The sequence below is a fragment of the Lepus europaeus genome, chromosome 12 (assembly GCF_033115175.1).
Source record: "Lepus europaeus isolate LE1 chromosome 12, mLepTim1.pri, whole genome shotgun sequence".
NCBI lineage: Eukaryota > Metazoa > Chordata > Mammalia > Lagomorpha > Leporidae > Lepus > Lepus europaeus.
The window spans coordinates 4226304-4244422 of NC_084838.1; the positions used below are offsets into that span (position 1 = coordinate 4226304).

The 18119-nt window shown below is 62.4% G+C and overlaps 1 protein-coding gene across 2 annotated transcripts in view; it reads right to left on the reverse strand.

Moving 5' to 3' along the window:
• LAMC3 (laminin subunit gamma 3) overlaps nt 1-15172 on the reverse strand; it is a 53326-nt gene extending 38154 nt beyond the window's left edge. For both annotated transcript variants that reach the window (XM_062206882.1, XM_062206881.1), the window contains exons 1-3: nt 14800-15172; nt 4355-4659; nt 1343-1473 (exon numbers count right to left, since the gene is read on the reverse strand). In XM_062206882.1, the coding sequence (XP_062062866.1) occupies nt 1343-1473; nt 4355-4659; nt 14800-15172 (809 nt within the window). The remainder of the gene's footprint in view (nt 1-1342; nt 1474-4354; nt 4660-14799) is intronic.
• Nucleotides 15173-18119: the final 2947 nt, after the last annotated feature.

Sequence of the window (18119 nt, forward strand, 5' to 3'; positions counted from 1 at the left end):
GGCAGCTGCTCAGAGGACGAGCGCGGCTTCCGGCTCCCAGCCTTGCTTAGTTCGTCTCCTGCCGGAGCCTCCCCAGGGAGGTAGCAGGGACAGACACTCCGTCCGCTGCATGGAGAGAACCGGGGCTCAGACCACGAGAGCTGAAGCCCGTCCTCCGTAGCTGGGCGCAGACCCTGAGCTCTGGGACAGCTCTGCGTGGCCACCCTGTGCCCCACCCCCACCCCGAGCCGCAGGCTCTGCCCAGGGGCACTGAGGAACCGCTGATCACTGCTGGGGCCCCCGCACCGGCTCTGCTCCCGGGACACCAGTCTGGGAAAGGCACACTGCACACTTCCTCATGCGGGCTCAGGGCAGGCAGGCAATGGCAGGGGTGACACGGGCACCAGGCAGCGGGCACCAGGGAGGTGACCAGGGAGCATCCCTGCCCCCTGCGTGAAGCCTCCGAGCCGCGGGAGGAGAGTGAGGACATGATGTGACACTTGTTCCCACCTGTCCCCACCCCAGAGCAGCCTGCCCCAGCCAGCTGCAGGACTGAGGGTGGTCCAGCTCCGGCAGCTGGGGCCCAGATGTCTTCAGGCCCACGGCCCCAACTGCCGGCTCGGAGCTCAAGGCCACGGCCATCCCAGCGGAGCCCCCTCCCGAGTAGACTGGCCTGACTCACGCGCACATGGGGGGGATTCTCACTGACACCCCTACTCCCCTTCTTGGGAGACAGCAGGCACCTGAGTCACAGATGAGGGGCCCCCAGCACCTCCCCAGAGTCTCTACCAACACCCAGGTGTCCAGGATCCAGGGAAGCCCAACAGCTGGGCCCCATCCTCGCTGCCCCAGGCCCCTCTCCTGCCCCATCACTCCCAGGTGGGCCAGCTCCCACCCCAGCTCCGCCTCCCTGGCCCAGGCTGCCCTGATTCCCTCCGCCCCTCCCCCACCCCAGCCCCACCGGCCAGGGCTGCAGTGTTACGAAACTCTGACCCTGGGCCTCCCCAGGCCAAATCCTGCAAGAGTTTCCCACCGGCTGTGGGAAGGGAAGAACCCAGGCTCAGGGCCCTGCAGTCCCGGGTCCGGCTGCCCCCACCTGCTCTCTGCCCGCCCAGGCCTCGCTTGCCTTTCCCAGGCCCCAGGCCCCTGCAGGGCGGCCCCCTGACCCCCGGGCACAGCCTGTCTGCCTCCCCGCCCCTCCTGGCACTCACACGCTCCTCGGCTCTGGGGGTCCCGAGGGCAGTGCCCCCCTGCATGGAGTGGGAGGAGCAGCAGGAGGGGGGATGAGCCTGCTCCCCCCAACCCTGGGGGCACGCCACCAAGCCAGCGCCACCAGCCTCCTCCTGCACCCCACCCCGCCTACCTGCCGCCTACGGAGAAGTCAGACACGGCGTAGTAGTAGGACTGTAGCACCTTGGGGTCCTTGAAGATGTCGTCCCCAAAGGTGTTGAGCCGGTCTAGAGAGATGAGGATCTCGGTGCTGGTGACCCACTCCTGGGGGAGGTGGAGACAGCAGAGCTGGGTCCTGGCCTGGGCTCCCAGCCTGCCCAGCTCAGACAAATCCTGACAAGTCTGCAGAAACCTGGAGCCGTGCTCTGGGGTTGTGCACACCCGGGCACCTGGCCACTCTGGCTGTGTGACTTCGAGGACGCTGCCCAACGTCTTGACACCTCCACTTCCCCATCTGTGAAGTGGGAACAACTTCCCCGCAATGGACGAGTCTGGGGGAGGACCTGGCCCGGGCCTGGGAGGCAGTGCAGGTGCGGGGGGCGAGGCAGGCAGGGCCCTGAGCAGCCCCTCTGAGGCCCTGCTGTGTGCACTGGCTGGCTTGTCCGAGCCGCCCCTGAGCCCCATTCCAGAGGTCAGCGGAGGTCCCAGCGACCTTCCAGGCTCCGGCTGCGACCTCTCTCCCAGCAGAACACGGGGCCCGGGAGAGCGGGGACTCAGGGCCTGGGGGTCCCGCCAGGTTCTGCCCCATAAATTGTTGCCGATGGCAGACGAGCAGCTCCCCCGTGCATGGGCGAGGGGGCGTGGGGAGCCCACGTGCAGTCTGACATTTTCCTCTGCCTGCTGTTACAATCAGAGGCAGCTCCAGCTGAATATTAATCAGCATTTTAATTCCGTGCAGGGGCCCCTGGCTTAGCAATCAGGATGGAAAACGAGTTCCTGGCAATGCGTCTTCCCGTCCCGCTGGGCAGCCCGCCGGGGAGAGGGGCTGGCACCGGCAAATCCAAGTGGGTCAGTGCCCGAGGCAGCCAAGGCTTCCCCAAAGATCTGGTTACAGGCGGCTTCCGAAGCAGAGGCCGGGGTGCAGCCCCAGAGCCTGCATCTCTAACCCACGTCATCCTAGGGCGAGCCTGACGCTGCGGGGGTCCCTGGAGCAGCCAAGGAGCCGGGAGCCACGGCCAGGGGTGGGGAATGGTCCAGGGTGACTCCGTTCATTCCCCCAGGAGAAGCGCCGCCCGGAGAATTCAAACCAAGTGGCTGTCCTAGCCGGAAGGGGCAGCAGTGGCTGAGTGGGCGTGATTAGGGCTCAGGTCCTCAGCAACCAGCGAATCCCCATTCGCAGATGAAAAGACCGAGGCTCAGCCACCCGTGGCAGAGCTGGGATTCAGGTCTATTCTGACCCAGGGGTCCGACTAACCACCAGGCTAGCCTGCCTCCCGCATCTCCCCCCGCCCCACTAATCCTCTCACACAGGGGGGCACGGACAAGGCGGGGACTGCCTGAGGTCTCGGGCCTGTGGGTGGCCCCCTCTCTGGTTCCCTGCCTCCGCCTTCCAGCTCTGACCTCCTCCATCAGTCTGCAAAGACGCTGGCAGTAAAGGAGTGAGGTCAAAACCTCTCAGGGCCGGCGCCGCGGCTCACTAGGCTAATCCTCTGCCTGTGGCGCCAGCACCCTGGGTCCTAGTCCCAGTTGGGGCGCCAGTTCTAGTCTCGGTTGCTCCTCTTCCAGGCCAGCTCTCTGCTGTGGCCCAGGAGTGCAGTGGAGGATGGCCCAAGTGCTTGGGCCCCTGCACCCCATGGGAGACCAGGAGAAGCACCTGGCTCCTGGCTTCGGATCGGCGCAGTGCCAGCCTCAGTGGCCATTTTGGGGGTGAACAACGGAAGGAAGACCTTTTTCTCTCTCTCTCTCTCTCTAACTCTGCCTGTCAAAAAAAAAAAAAACACTCTCAAGATGGGGGCTGGGGTCCCTCAGCCCAGTTGTGGGGGGCACTGCTTGGTGCCTTGAAGGTTCCTTGAGGGCAAACGGAAGCCCTTCAGGCTTTGCAACTTGGACGAAAACCCCCAGCGGGCTCGGAAGTGGACCCCGGCAGACCCCAGGGCAGACGGCTCCGGCCTCAGCGGTCGGGTGGTGCTCACACCACCACTCACTTCTGACAGCGGCTCCTCCCTGGGGGACAGAGGCCCCAAGACCCCGAAGTCGGGGCCACAGCCTTTGTTCCACCCACCCCAGGTGCTGCCGTCCACCCTGGATGCTGCCGTGTCCACGGGGACCGGGAGGGGACGGGACAGGGGACAAGGCGTGCCTGCCTTTCTTTGTCCTTCTCTGACCTTGGCTCCTGCCGGGAGCCTCTGCCCAAGGTCCTCTTCGGGGAGTAGGGGCGTGGCCACAGTGGGGAGCAGCAGCGGGGTGGGGGGGACTCCCCGAGGAGAAGAAACAAAATCCTGCTGATGTCATGGTACATTTTTAAAGGGACAGGCTGGGCTGCATGTGGGACAGGATTCACCTGTGCAGAGGCCTGGCCCTGTGCTCCACACCCCGGGATCGCCCTGTCTGAGCAGTGTCTCCCTCGGGCTGGTGCTCTGGGAGCTGTGGGGAGGCCCTCTCCCATCCACAGAAGACTCACACACAACAAGGGCTTCTGGGGCATAAAGTGTGAAAACCAAGGGGGCAGGGCCGGCACTGTGGCCGGCCTTAGCTGGCTGAGCTGCCGCCTGGGACGCCGGCATCCCATGTGGGCACTGCTTCGAGCCAAGGCTGCTCCACTTCCAATCCAGCTCCCTGCTAGTGCGCCTGGGAAAGCAGTGGAAGACGGCCCAAGTCCTTAGGCCCCTGCACCCACGTGGGAGACCTGGAAGAAGCTCCTGGCTTCACCCTGGCCCAGCCCCAGCCACTGCAGCCATTTGGAGGGTGAACCAGTAGAAGGAAGCTCTTTCTCTCTCTCTCTCTCTCTCTGTAACTATGCCTTTCAAATACATAAATCTTTAAAACACACACAAAACAAAAAACAAGGGGTCTTCTGTGTCCTGTGTCCCTCCCCCCAAACATCCCACCTGCAGCCCAATGCCCACCCCAGCTCTGCCCCGCCCACCTGCTGCCCAGTGGCCACCCCCAGCCCTGCCCCGCCCACCCCCACTCCTGCCCCCCCCACCTGCAGCGCCAGGCTGTCCTCGAAGTTGTAGGCGCTGGGCCGGCCCTCCAGGGTGGAGAAGGCCACGTTGCCGCCACTCAGCGGGGAGATGTCGCTGAACTCGGAGGTGCAGAAGGCCACGCGCTCGTCCTGGCCCGGGCGCAGGTAGTGGCCCTCGGGCCGGCCGTAGGTCTTGAGGCACGAGGCGCTGTAGTACTGGTAGGGCTCCCAGGGGGCGCCGGCGCGGCTGCGCTTGTAGATGGCGAAGCTCTCAGGGCGGCTGGTGTGGAACTTGAGCCGCACGTAGGTGATCTCGTAGGCCTTGCCTGCGGCCGGAGGAGGGGGACCGTTTCACAGGGCGGCAGGGAGCCCACGGCACAGCCGGCTGGGACAGACAGCTGCAGGCTGCCTCCCTCACTCGGTACCACCTGCTGGGGTACAGCAGGGGCGGTGCTGGCAGGCTTCCCGGGTGTTTGCCACCTCTTACCCAGGTCGCCTACAGCATCCGCGGGGTAACACCCCAAGTCGACAGCCGTCTCTTTTTGCTCCAATATCCCCACCAAGGCGATGCTGCCACATTGTGAAGCACCAGGCTCTACCGTTAGACTGCTGCTTCTTTACTACGCCCCAACAAAGCCAACCTGTCCACCTGCGCCTGTGGCCTCACATCCACTCCAGTGGCTTTAAAAAAAGATCTATTTATTTGAAAGTCAGAGAGAGAGAGAGAGAGAGAGAGAGAGAGAGGTCTTCCATCTGCTGGTTCACTCCCCAATTGTCCGCAATGGCTGGAGCTGAGCTGATCCAAAGCCAGGAGCCAGAAGCTTCTTCCTAGTCTCCCACGCGGGTGCAGAAGCCCAAGGACTTGGGCCATCTTCTATTGTTTTCCCAGGCCATAGCAGAGAGCTGGATCAGAAGTGGAGCAGCCGGGACTTAAACAGGAGCCCATATGGGATGCTGGCACCGCAGGTGATGGCTCTACCCACTACGCTACAGCGTCAGCCCTTAGAGTGGCTTTTAACAAGCCAGAACACGGCAAGTGTTGGTGACAAGGCTAAGAACCCTTGTGCACCTGTTGGTGAAACGCACGCTGGCTTGGTCGCCATGAAAGAGTTTGTCGCTACCTCGCAAAACTAAAAACGGGCTGCGCGGCTGACCCAGCGCTTCCGCCTCTGGGTACAGAGCCCGCAGCACGAGACGGGGCCCTGAAGAGGTGTCTGCTCTGAAATCCACTCTGAGTTCACAGCGGCGGACCCTCGACAGCTCAGAGGGTCAGAGAAGGCACAAGCGGAACGCGGCAGGTGCACAGCCCGGCACCGGCCGTGAACTTGAGGACGTGATGTGAAGGAAGCGTCACAGAAAGACGAAATCCTGTGTGGCTCCCCCTGACACGAGGTCCCCAGAGAGGCCAGAGCCACAGGGACAGAAACGGGCCCAGCGCTGGGGCGTAGTGGGTTAAGCCACCGCCGCCGCCGCCTGCAATAGCAAAATCTCACGTGAGCGCCGGTTCCAGTCCCGGCTGCTCCACTTCCCAGCAGCTCCCTGCTCATGGCTTAGGAAAACGAAGTGGAAGCTGACCCACGTGCTTGGGCCTCTGCACCTACGTGGGAGACCTGGATGGGGCTCCAGGCTCCTGCCCAGCCCTGGCTGTGGAGACCACTTGGGGAGCAAACAGTTGAAGGAAGATGTCTCTCTCTCTCTCTGTCTCTCTGTCAACTCTGCCTTTCAAATAAATAAATCTTAGAGAGAGAGAGAGAGAGAGGGAGAGAGAGAGAGGGAGAGGGAAAGAGGGAGAGAGAGAGGAGAGAGCGAGCGAGTGGAGGTGCCCGGGGGGGGGAGGGGAATGGGGAGACGAAGAAAGTTCTGGCAACAGACAGGGCAGGGCTGCACACCTATGCACAGAACACCATCGGCTCGCTGAGCCGAGTGGTGATGGCAAAGGCTGTGTGTCTTTGCTCACAAGGAAAGACAAGCTGGGGACAGTGTGCGTTGTTCCCTTGGGAAAGCAGCTGGTGGCATGGAGGAAGAGCCACAGGAACATTCCCGCTTGGCTGAGGAATTCCACTCCTGGGAAAGTGCGGGAGCCGCCCGGGACAGCTGGCAGGGGAGGGGGGCAGACAGCCTGCGATGCTGGGAGCCGCAGGGGAAGCCGGGGCGGGGTTGGGGGTGCCGAATGAAAACCAAGACAGGAGGGCACACGTGCAGGATCACCCAGCTTGGACTGGAAACTCCCGAGAGAGCAGGCGGGAAGGGGTGCCATCCGCCCGAGACGCACGTCTGTGCCCAGGACTCGGTGTGCCGCCTGCTTCCAACATTTTTCCCAATTTTCGCTCAGGAAGCCTGTTCTAATTTAAAAACTGGAGAAAACACATTTTGACCAAAAAAAAAAAAAATCTGTCGAAAGCCACCACCGCCCTGGCGCGTTCTGTTTTAAGATGTTTTTCAGAGTTCTGTCGCGGCGCAGCCTGGTGCCGCCACTCCGGCTCCCGTGCAAGGGGTGCACGAGCAGCCGGCAGAGGCGGGCGCCAGGGGGGCGGCCGGCCGGCCGGCCGGGGGGCTGCTCAGGTTTCCAGGGGGTTCTGGGCCCCGCAACCAGCTACCAGCGTGAGCCAGACAAAGGATGCCGTGCGGGGGGCGGACCACCCGGTAAACAGCTCACAGCCAGGCGCCTCGAGGGAAGAGAGCAGGAACCACTTAAAAGGTAGCCGGCAGCCAGAGCTCCATGGGAAAAGGCGGTTGCCAGAGCTTCACGCCGGCCACGCCAGGAGGTGAGCGACCACGCATGCATGGGCACAGCAGGAATGTTCTTGTGACACAAGTTCATTAGCAGGGCCAAGAAAGCAACTTTATCAACGCTCTGCGACCGAGGCATTGCTGGCCGGGCAAGGGAACCAGCCTGATCCAGATCCCTGCTAGCTCCAGGGGCCCGTGAGGCTTCAGGGCAACTGAGACAGGTGTGTCCCCACCAGGGAAGCGTCAGCCCCACCTGCTGATGGGGGTGACGCCGCGCCACGGCTCCTTCAGCCCCAGGCTGTTCCCTCTCTTGGGAATGCTGTTCCCTGCACTGCTGACCTGGCTGGTCCTCAGGCAGCCCTGCTGTCCCACCGGCACACTCCTCACCACGGTGCCTCCTCCCTCTCCACCCACCTGCCAGGCTGAACTCACAGCTCTGCCAACAACCAGCCCGGCATGAACTTCTCCCTGCCTTCCCTGCCGATGGCTGCTCACCCATACAGCCACACATAGGTCTGGGCACCTCCCTCAGCTTTTTTACTCCGTTCTAGAAAGATCAGTCATCCCTCTCCACCCACGGAGCTGAGCACGGCACCCCGCACACAGTAGGTGCCCAATAAATGCTTGCTAGAGGGGCCGGCGCCATGGCATAGTAGGCTAAGCCTCCACCTGCAGCACTGGCATCCCATATGGGCGCCGGTTTGAATCCCAGCTGCTCCACTTCCGATCCAGCTCTCTGCTGTGGCCTGGGAAAGCAGTAGAAGATGGCCCAAGTGCTTGGGTCCCTGCACCCACATGGGATTCTTGGAAGAAGCTCCTGGCTCCTGGCTTCGGATTGGTTCATCTCCGGCCGTTGCGGCCATCTGGGGAGTGAACCAGCGGATGGAAGACCTCTCTCTCTGTCTCTACCTCTCTCTATAACTCTTTCAAATAAATAAAATAAATCTTTTTTTAAAATGCTCATTAGACACACAATAAAGACAAAGCGTGATTTGTGCCTCCAGGGGGTTGGTAATCCAGTGAGAGCTGAGACAGCGGGCGGGCCTGACAACGTGGCCAGGAGTGTCCCCAGAGTCTGTTCAGCAGATTAGTGCGCACCTACTACGTGCTGGGCACCCCGCTTTTTGCACATGGCACACCTGACGCTGTACACGACGAGGAGCTGAGAAGAGAGGACCCGTCCGCGACAACAGCTGGGTCCCCACTTGACTGCGGCTCCCAGAGTCACCACCTGGAACCAGGCCACCCTCCCGTGGGGGGCTCTGGGTCTCTGGCAAGAAGGGGCTGGTGCCCGTGGGGACAGTGTCCCAGCCTCCAGCACAGCAGAGGCCCAGCCCGGACAGGAACAGAGAGTGCCGAGCCCCGTGGGCTCCAAGCAGCTGGGACATAAAGGCCATCAGGAGTGACACCAGCACAGTCACGGTCCAAGCCGGCCCACATCCGGCACTGACCAAGCAGAATGATCTCGGAATGGAGAGGCTTATTTTGGGAAAATGGAAACAAAACAAAGCCCTTTAATTGGAGCCATCTGGGGATCAGGGGCTTGGGGGATGGGGTGGGAGGGGGCAGGGTGGGGAACTGAGCTGGGAGCGCCTGGGCGAGGCCTCCCTGCCCCCGGTGGTGGTGGTGGTGGTGGCTGTGCCAGAGCCGCTCCCTGCCTGTCGAGGGGGGGGACCACAGCAGGGTCCCTGGGCCCCACTCTCTGGCCACCACTGTTCCTGTCCTGCCTCTCCCATCCCAGGCTCCCAGCAGCTCTGGGCACCGCAAATCTTCAGAAGGTATCAGGGTCTCCCTGCAGCCGTGTGGCACACGAGACACAAGGGCCCAACAGAACCGGGCCATACCCATCACAGCTCCCCCAGCCCTGGGCCAGGTCTAGCTCCAAACATGAACTGAGATGGCTGGGTCTACTTGGTTAACCTGAAGAGAGTAAACAGACCTGAACTGGCGCCCATATGGGATGCTGGCGCTGCAGGCGGCGGCTTTACCCACTGTGCCATGGCGCTGGCCCCAAAATAAATAAATATCAATAAAAATACATATAACACAGCGCTGGCATTACGGAGCAGCAGGTCAAGCTGCCAGCTGCAACGCCAGAATCCCATGTGGGCACTGGTTCTAGTCCCAGCTGCTCCACTTCCAATCCAACTCCCTGCAAATGCTCCTGGGAAAGCAGCCGAAGATGGCCCAAGTGCTTGAGCCCCTGCAGCCATATGGGAGACCCAGCTGGAGCTCCAGGCTCCTGGCTTCCATCTAGCCCAGCCTTGGCTATTGCAGCCATGTGGGGAGTGAACCAGCAGGTCGAAGATCTCTCTGTGTCTCTCCTCTCTCCGTAACTCTGCCTTTCAAATAAATACATCTTTTTATTTTATTTTTATTTTTATTTTTATTTTTTATTTTTGACAGGCAGAGTGGACAGTGAGAGAGAGAGACAGAGAGAAAGGTCTTCCTTTACTGTTGGTTCACCCTCCAATGGCCACTGCGGCTGGCGTGCTGCGGCTGGCGCACCGCGCTGATCACAAGGCAGGAGCCAGGTGCTTCTCCTGGTCTCCCATGGGGTGCAGGGCCCAAGCACTTGGGCCATCCTCCACTGCACTCCCGGGCAATAGCAGAGAGCTGGCCTGGAAGAGGGGCAACCAGGACAGAATCCGGTGCCCCGACCGGGACTAGAACCCGGTGTGCCGGCACCACAAGGTGGAGGATTAGCCTGTTGAGCCACGGTGCCGGCCCTCAAATAAATACATCTTAAGAAGAAAACCATATCACACAAAATGTGCCATCTGACCACTGAGTTCAGCAGTGCTAAGCACATGCGCGCTGGGGTGTGGCCACCGCCCCAGCCAGCTCAGGCTCTGCCCGGCGTCCCACCTGAAACGCTGCCCCCATTCCCTCCTCCCAGCCCCCGCAGCCACCAGTCCACCTTCTGTGCTGTGCATCTGAGCACACGGTCGGCATTCACCCCGCTGGGTCTGCCTCTGCCCACGCACCGCCATCCCTTCCTTTTCAAGGCCACGTACTATCCCACTGCCTGGCCGGACGGCCTTGTGTCCATCCACTCATCCACCAGCGGGGACTGTGGCTCTCACGGATGTGGCTGCCATGCACCCAGGTGCCTTCACTTTGGGACCCTAAGCCCGGAGCCCTCTTGGGACCTCCAGGGCCGGCAGATGCTCAGGAAGCCGCTCAAGGACTCAGGTGGCAGACTGGGCCAGGGACAGAGGCGCAGGCAGAGTTCTGAATGTGCTCTGGGTACCCAGAGGCAAAGCCGGGGCATGAGACGGGGAGAGGGCACCCCGGGTGGGAGGGCGGCATGGGGCAGAGGGCAGGAGCTGACGGGGATGGAGCCCAGGGGCGAGCAGCGACGGGCAGCACCAGGGTAGGCCACACCACTGCCAACGCCACGGCCGGGACACGACTGCCAGGCGGAGGAGTCATTCGGTCTTCACCCGTCCTTCCCACGTGGCCACGTGTGCGGCTCCGCGGCCCGGTTATCTGGGCTAGTGGCGTGAACACATGCCTCAGTTTCCCCGTTTAACAACCACAGGGCTAAAGGAGCAAACGCCAGGGGTGCGCTCGGCGCCGTCAGTGCCAGGCGGGCTCAGGTCTGGCTGCTGCTCTGTTCACTGGCCGGCCGGCCCTTACCCGGCACCCAGCACGGCGGGCCCTGGGCTGGGCTTGGGGGTTCAGCTGTGAACACAGGCGACCCTCCGGCAGCTCAGAGCCAGCACAGACACAAACAAACCTAGCCTCACCCAACTGTGACCGGGACCGCCGGGAGGCAAGGGCCAGGGCCACCGAACACCCAGGAGGGGCCGGCCGCCTGCCTGCTGCTGGGTCCCCGGGGCGGGCTCACCCCACTGGCTCCATAGCTGTGTTTATGAAGATGTGGGCTACGAGAACTTAGGCAGACGTGGAGGGAACGGATAGCCTTGGGCCTGGCAGCGGCCAGGCCGGGGCAAGGAGGCAGCTGACACGGCCAGAGCTGGAAGCGAAGTGGACAGGGCCAGTCTGGTGGAGGGAGGTCGATGGGGCTGTAGTCACTCGCCCGGCTTTGGGACGTCCCACTCCTGCAGCCCCTGGCTTCACTCCAGGAGGCCCTGAGCGGGAGATGGAGGCTACCCAAGGCTGCAGCCTTGGCCCCGACCTGCCCCGGGCCCCCGCGTTCCAGACAGAACCCCCAGGGAGAAGGAAGGGGGACTTGGCCCCCAGCACCGGCCCAGCAGAGGCAAACACGGCCGCCCACTCGACAGGAAGACTCGACGGAGCCAAAGCTCAGGCAACCCAGCTGGCTCCAGGTTCTGCCGCCCCGTGACGTCCCCCCCGCCGCCCAGTGACGTCCAGCCCCGGATCAGGGTCAACCCTCCCAACCCTCCCCATGGTGAGCAAGCCCCATTGTCTTGTGCAGGCCCTGCGGGTCTCAGGACAGCCTCTGCCTGCCCCACCTGTCCACTCAGCCTGGAGCCGACTCTCGCCTTTCAACAACTCCTACAGGTGTGGGCGGGGCCTGATGCAGCTAAGGCACCACGGGGCCCTCAGAGGGCAGAGCGTCCTCCATCCCAGCCATCCCCGGCGGCCCCCGAGCCCCGCGGGGTGGCCTTGTTCCCCACCTGCCCTTGTGGCTCCTGTCCTCGGTGAGGACCAGGACCGGGGGGAGGGCAGGAGCCCCTCCTGCTGCCTCCTGCCCTGCTCAGGGGTCCAGCACGCCTGTGCAGGGGGCCCTCGTGTGGATCCCGAACTCTCAGCACGCCAAGCAAGGGTGCAGGCAGGAGGCGCAACCCTCCATCCCCTCCCCCAAAAGCCACTACTCAGATGCGGGTTCCTCCCAGGACCAAGGTGGAAGCTCCTGGCCCAGGCTAACAGGGTCACCTGTCTTTGCCAGGGAAGGTGGTCGGGGGCCAACGGTCCACCCCGTACCAACCCATGTGGCCACAGGCGACCTCCGAGCCTCGGTTTCCCCATCTCTAGAACCAACTCCGCCAAGTCGCCATGCCGACCTAGGAGTTCTGGGCCTGTAGCCTGCACCTCCTCCACCCCCAGCCACGCCTCCTCCCACCCCCCCACCCCCACCCCGGCCGCCCAGGGGCTGGGAGCTGCCAGACCCGCTGCGCCCTTTCATCCCAGACAGGAAGGCTCTGCTCAGGATCTGGAACAGATGTTGGGAGCCACAGGGGGCTGGGAAAGCAGCGACCTCCAGCCCAGGCCCACCGCCGTCCCCTCCCACGAGTGGGAGCGGGGAGAGTGGGGGATGGAGCCCCTGGAGGTGGACCGAGGACCAAGAGAGGGGCAGAGAGCCTCCCCGCCTAGCTCAGGGCCTCTGCCAGGGACCCCAGCAAGCCCAGACCTCCCTTGTCCTAAGGGGACACCACCCAGAGCTAGCCCAGAGCAAATCTAAGGCAAAGGCAAGCAAAACGCGCCAAGCCTGGGCTGCTCTGGGCCCCACGACCAGGGCCCAGGGTCACGTCTTTTCGGAAGCTGGGGCGAGCATTTCTGTCCCTCGGCACAGCCCACCCACGGGGGATGCTCAGCCAGGAGCCGGTCACCCACAGGGACTCTCACAGCTCCCACCTAAGCTCATGGACCCCCCGAGGGCTGGCGAGTCTCGTCACCACTGCATAGATGAGGAAACCAGGGCAGAGCTGGTGGGTCGCTTGCACAGTGAGGGGCTGCGCTGGGCCTGAGTCCAAAACCCCTCTCGAAATGTCCGCCCTATTGTCTCCAGGAGCAGGCAGGGAACCCGGCCTGCACGGAAGCACGGGGTGGGGGAAGCGGGCGGGGCACCATCAGTCACCCATTTTTCATTCATTTCTGTTTTGCATGCATTTTGCAGGCATTTCTGGACCCCTCCCATATGTCCGGGACAACACAGTGGGAAAAACAGTAACCTGGGGAAAAGCCACACTGGGAGGCGTGCATGTGTGCAAGTGTGTGCCCGCATATGTGTGTGCACAAGTGTGTGTGTGCGTGAGTCTACGCGCCACCTCGTGCCACACTTACAGTAGGGGGGCCCCCTGGGCCTCGGGCCCCTCGCCTGTGATGGGGTCAGGGCCACCCTGCCTCTGAGGGTTCCAGGCAGCATTCAGAAGGTCCCCGGAGCTCGAACCCCGGGCCGGCCTGCAGTCAGCGCTCATCAGTCCTCGGGAGCTGCCCCCAAATCCAAAGACCGAGACATCCCCCACCCACCCCTGCTCTGTGTGTCCTGACCTGAACTCCTCTGCCGCTGGTTCCACCAACACAAGTGACACCCTTTGCCAGGAGCAGTGTGCCTTCCCCACAACACCCAGCCCATCCCAGACTCCTTCCCCTGTGGCCGGGGGTCCTGCCTGTCCCCTCGAGCCAGCGTCCCCAGCCTCCTCCTTCCCCACTGGCTTCCGGTCTTCCCTGACCATCCAGAACACAGGCTGAAAGAAGGTGCCGAGGGTGGGGCCTGAGCTCCCTGGGGGGTCTCCACCAGCTCCCGCTCCAAGGTCATTCCCCAGCCCTCCCCAGGGCGCTGTCACCCAGGCCAAGGGGAAGCCAAGGGGGCTGTGGGTGCCAGAGCTCACGTCAAGGACTTCCTGCTCTGATGGCTGACAGGGCTGGCCACGGCCAGGCTGCCTGCCTTCGGGCAAAACACGCAACTTCCCTGAGTCTCCCATCTGAAAGACGGGACGCGGTTCTGCCATCCCTTAGCCAAACTCTGGGGCCCCAGACGTCTTGGAATTCAGAACTTCGCAGAGCCGAGACGGACATCCCAAGCCGTGTAAACACCCCCAGCGGCTCTGGGGCTGCAGGCTGGACTCCGATGAGCCTTCGGCAGCAAAATGCACGCATCTTCACTCTCAGTAGGACAGACGGCCTAGACATAGCCCGGTCAGCTTTAGCAGCCAGCACAATTATAAGCCTACTTGGAGAGAGCAGGCATGGAGCTGTGCGGCTGACATGCCCGCGCCCCACCTTGTAGCAGCTCGGGATTCTGGGTCCAGCGTCCCACCCATGCAGACCCCGGGAGGCGGCAGGCGGTGGCTTCTAGCCACCCACGTAGGAGGCCTGGCAGGCACTGTGTCTTCAGCTGAGGCTCAGACCAGCTGTTGCCGGCATTTGGGGAGTGAACCAGTGGACAAGAGCAAGCTGTCTCTCTCCCTCTCTCATTCTTTCTACCTCTCAAAAAACAAACCAACCAACCAACCTTCGAGTTGCCAAAGCTCTCAGGACAGGTGCCCAGTGCGTGGCAGAGGCCTGCCGGGGACACTGGACTGGACAGGAGGAGGACCGGCAGGCAGCGGTCCAAGTCCCTGCACTGGGGGAAGGGCAAGAGGGAAGGGCTGGGTGGAGACTCCCAGCTCTCATTCGTGGGGATCCCAGGGCGTGGGGCTCCGGGGAGGATGGGGAGAGGGGGCAGGCAGAGGCCCTGGCAACCCGCCCAGCTACCCAACGGCAGGACCAAGCTGGCTCCTGCTGCCCCGAAGTCTCCAGTGCCCCCTCCTCTCAGCACGAACACACCCACCGCCTGCCCCAGCCTCCGAGACCCACGGAGCCCCTGCAGGGAGTCGGCAGCGCAGCCAAGGTCAGGACCCCTTGCCTGGACAGCAAAGCATGGGACCCGCGCTGCGCTCCCCGGAGCGGGCTGCTAACTGCCCTCCGGGGTCTCCTGCCCCCGCCAGCCCCAAGCGGCACCCCCCCGCCCGTTCTGTCCTGCAGCCACTAACGGGGACCAGCTCCCAGGGACCCCAGCCTCCGCCCGCGGGCCCCGCGCTTACCCAGGCGCAGCGTGAGGTTGACCGAGGTGGGGTACTGCACGCCGAAGGCCATGGACGGGCTCTGCCACCAGGTGCTCTCGTCCGGGCTGTGGAAGTCGGTGAGGTAGGAGGCGTTGTGGTGGCGCAGGGGGTCGGCGGCGTCGCAGCGCTGGCACTGCGCCCCCGCGCCCGGCGCGCCCACGTGCGGGCAGAAGTCCTCGGGCGGGCTCCCGCACGTGTGCGAGGCCTCGGCGCGCCGGCCGAACGCCGCGTTCTCGAACACGGGCAGGCAGCGCTGCGGCCGCCCCGCGCCGTCGTAGCACGCGCCCATGGCTGCGCCCACCGCCCGCGGCGCCGCCAGCGCCAAGCCCAGCAGCAGCGCGGCCGCCGCCATGGCGCGCAGCCCCGACGCCCGTGCGCTCCCGGCCGGCTGGCGCGGCTGGACCGGACCGCCTTCCCGTGGGGCGCGCTGGAGGCCGGCGGGGAGGGACCGGGGCGGGACAGGGCATCTGGGCCCCCAGCCTCCGCCCGGGCCGCGCCGTCCCTTCGCGCTCACCCCCACCTGGTGGACGCGCCCGGGAGTGCCTGGCTGCCTTCTCTTAGGCTTAGTGGGGAAGACGTGGGTTGGGTTGCCCGCATCCCGTACCGAGAACCTGGCTTTGGTTCTTGGCTCCGTCGCTTGCGGACCTGTGCGCACCCTGGGAGGCAGCAGGTGGGTCCCTGCCACCCACGTGGGAGGCGCAGGTTGAGTTCCAGGCTCCTGGCCTGGGGGAGTGAACAGGTGGATGGGAGCTCCATCCCAGGCCCCTTCTTCTCAAAAAAAAAAAAATTTTTTTTAAGTTTCGGTGGCGTTGATGCACTGCCCCCAGGTTGCAGCGAGTTACACACGACCCGCTCACCCAGCCCGAGGCAACTGGGCCCTCAGGTCAGTCTCTGGGCGCTGTCCTGCGGGCCCCCAGCGGTGAAGTGCGCCCTGGGCAGTTACCTGGGGTGGTCCGCACTTTCCCACGTCTCTGTGGGCCCCGGAAAGTGCTCCCGTTGCAGGCTTTTCTGCTCTCTCTCCGTCTCTCTGGTTGTTTTTATTATTTACTTGTTTATTTGAAAGGCAGAGTTAGAGAGGGAGATGTCTCGTCCTCTGGCGTTCGCCCCAGATGGCCGCAGCAGCCGGGGCTGGGCCACGCAGAAGCCAGAACTCCGTGCGGGTCTCCCATGTGGGTGGCAGGGGCCCAGGCGCGTGGGCCATCCTCGGCCGCTTTTCCTGGTGGGTTAGCAGGGGCCGGATGAGAAGCAGAGTGGCCAGCACTCAAACAGGAGCTTACACGGACTTAACCTGCTGGGCCACAATGCCAGCCCCTGCTCCTGCTCTCAAAGCGAACAGATGCTAACCTGACTGCTGTGGTCTGGTCACAGATGTCCCTGGGAGAGGCCTTCCTGCCCCCTCCAGGAAACGCCCGTGTGTAAGCCGCTTTCCCCGATTCTCACAGGAGAGCCACAGGCTTACATTAGGAGGGGCTGGGGACACCCCCCCCCCCCCCGGGACACATGGCAGCCATTATGTAGCACGGACTATTTTCCGCCAAACTCCACGTTAAACGCTGAAATGCTGAAGCGTTTCCATCCGGGGAGGAACCAAATGGGGCCAGCGCCCCGGCAAGGAAACTTCGAGCTCAACTGGAGTGAGGTGTCTACCTGCCAGGTGTCAGGAGGGGGTTAAAACAGCCCAACTCTGGGAAGGACGACAGGTGGGTCCATGGAACGGAGAGGAGATCCCAGAAGCAGATCCAGGTAGGATTCGTGCCAGAAATCACCATTGGTATTGGGTGTCACTCCAGCTAATGCAATAAGGCAAGAAAAATTAGCAGACATAAATATCTCTGCTTTATACTTATCCAAAGATACATGTCTTGAAAATCTAGACATTCTTTGTATTCTAAGATCACCAGAGTTAATAAGAATGTAGTAAGATGGCTGACTACAGCAGAAAGCACAAAAACCAGCGCCAGCGACAATTTAGAAAAAGAGGAGCCGGCGCTGTGGCGTAGCGGGGAAAGCTGCCGCCTGCAGTGCCAGCATCCCTTACGGGTGCCAGTTCAAGTCCCAGCTGCTCCACTTCCCATCCAGCTCTCTGCTATGGCCTGGGAAAGCAGTAGAAGATGGCCCAAGTGCTTGGGCCTCTGCACCCCTGTGGGAGACCTGGAAGAAGCTCCTGGCTCCTGGCTTCGGATCGTCGCAGCTCTGGCTGTTGTGGCCATTTGGGGAGCGAACCAGCAGGTGGAAGACCTTTCTCTCTGTCTCTGCCTCTGCAGAAAGAAAGAGAGAGAGAGGGAGAGAGAGAAGGAAGTAGGGGCAGGGTTTGCACAGCGGTTACGGTGCTGGCTCCATCCTGAGTCCCGCTTCCTGCTGCTGTGCATCCCGAGAGGTGGCTGTGGCTGGGCCCCTCCCACCCACCTGGGAGACCTGGCTTCAGCCCGGCCCTGACTGTCGCAGGCATTTGGGGAGTGAACCAGCAGATGGGAGATTCTCTGTGAGCCCCTGCCTTTCAAACAAACATAAGTAATTTTCCAAAGAAAATGGAGTAGAGAACAGGATCCCATTCATAGCAGCGATAGAAATGAAGGAAGGCCTGTTGGTAAATGTAATAGGAAACAATGAAATATGCAAGATAGAAATGGAGGAAGTTACCAAAATCTATGAAAAGACATACAAACCTGAAGAGATAAGCATGATATTCATGAACTCTAAGTATTCAAATATATGCAAATTAAACTACTACCTTCATGTGACTCCAGGTCATTCATTGATGGTGCTGCTATAGAGGCTTTTTTTTTTTTTTTTTTTTTTTGACAGGCAGAGTTAGACGGTGAGAGAGAGACAGAGAGAGGGGTCTTCCTTCCGTTGCTTACCCCTAAATGGCTGTTACGGCTGGCGCACCGCGCTGATCCGAAGCCAAGAGCCAGGTGCTTCCTCCTGGTCTCCCATGGGGTGCAGGGCCCAAGCACTTGGGCCATCCTCCACTGCCCTCCCGGGCCACAGCAGAGAGCTGGACTGGAAGAGGAGCAACCGGGACAGAATCCGGAGCCCCAACCAGGACTAGAACCCGGGGTGCCGGCGCCGCAGGCGGAGGATTAGCCTAGTAAGCCACGGCGCCCGCCAGCTATGGAGGCTTTAAAAAAAGATTTATTTATTTATGAGAAAGGTAGAGTGACCAAGAGAGAGGAGAGAGATAGAGAGAGGGAGAGAGAGAGAGAGAAGGAGGGGGGAGAGAGAGAGAGGGAGAGAGGAGAGATAGAGGGAGAGAAAGAGAGAGAGGGAGGGAGAGAGAGAGAGAGGGAGAGGGAGAG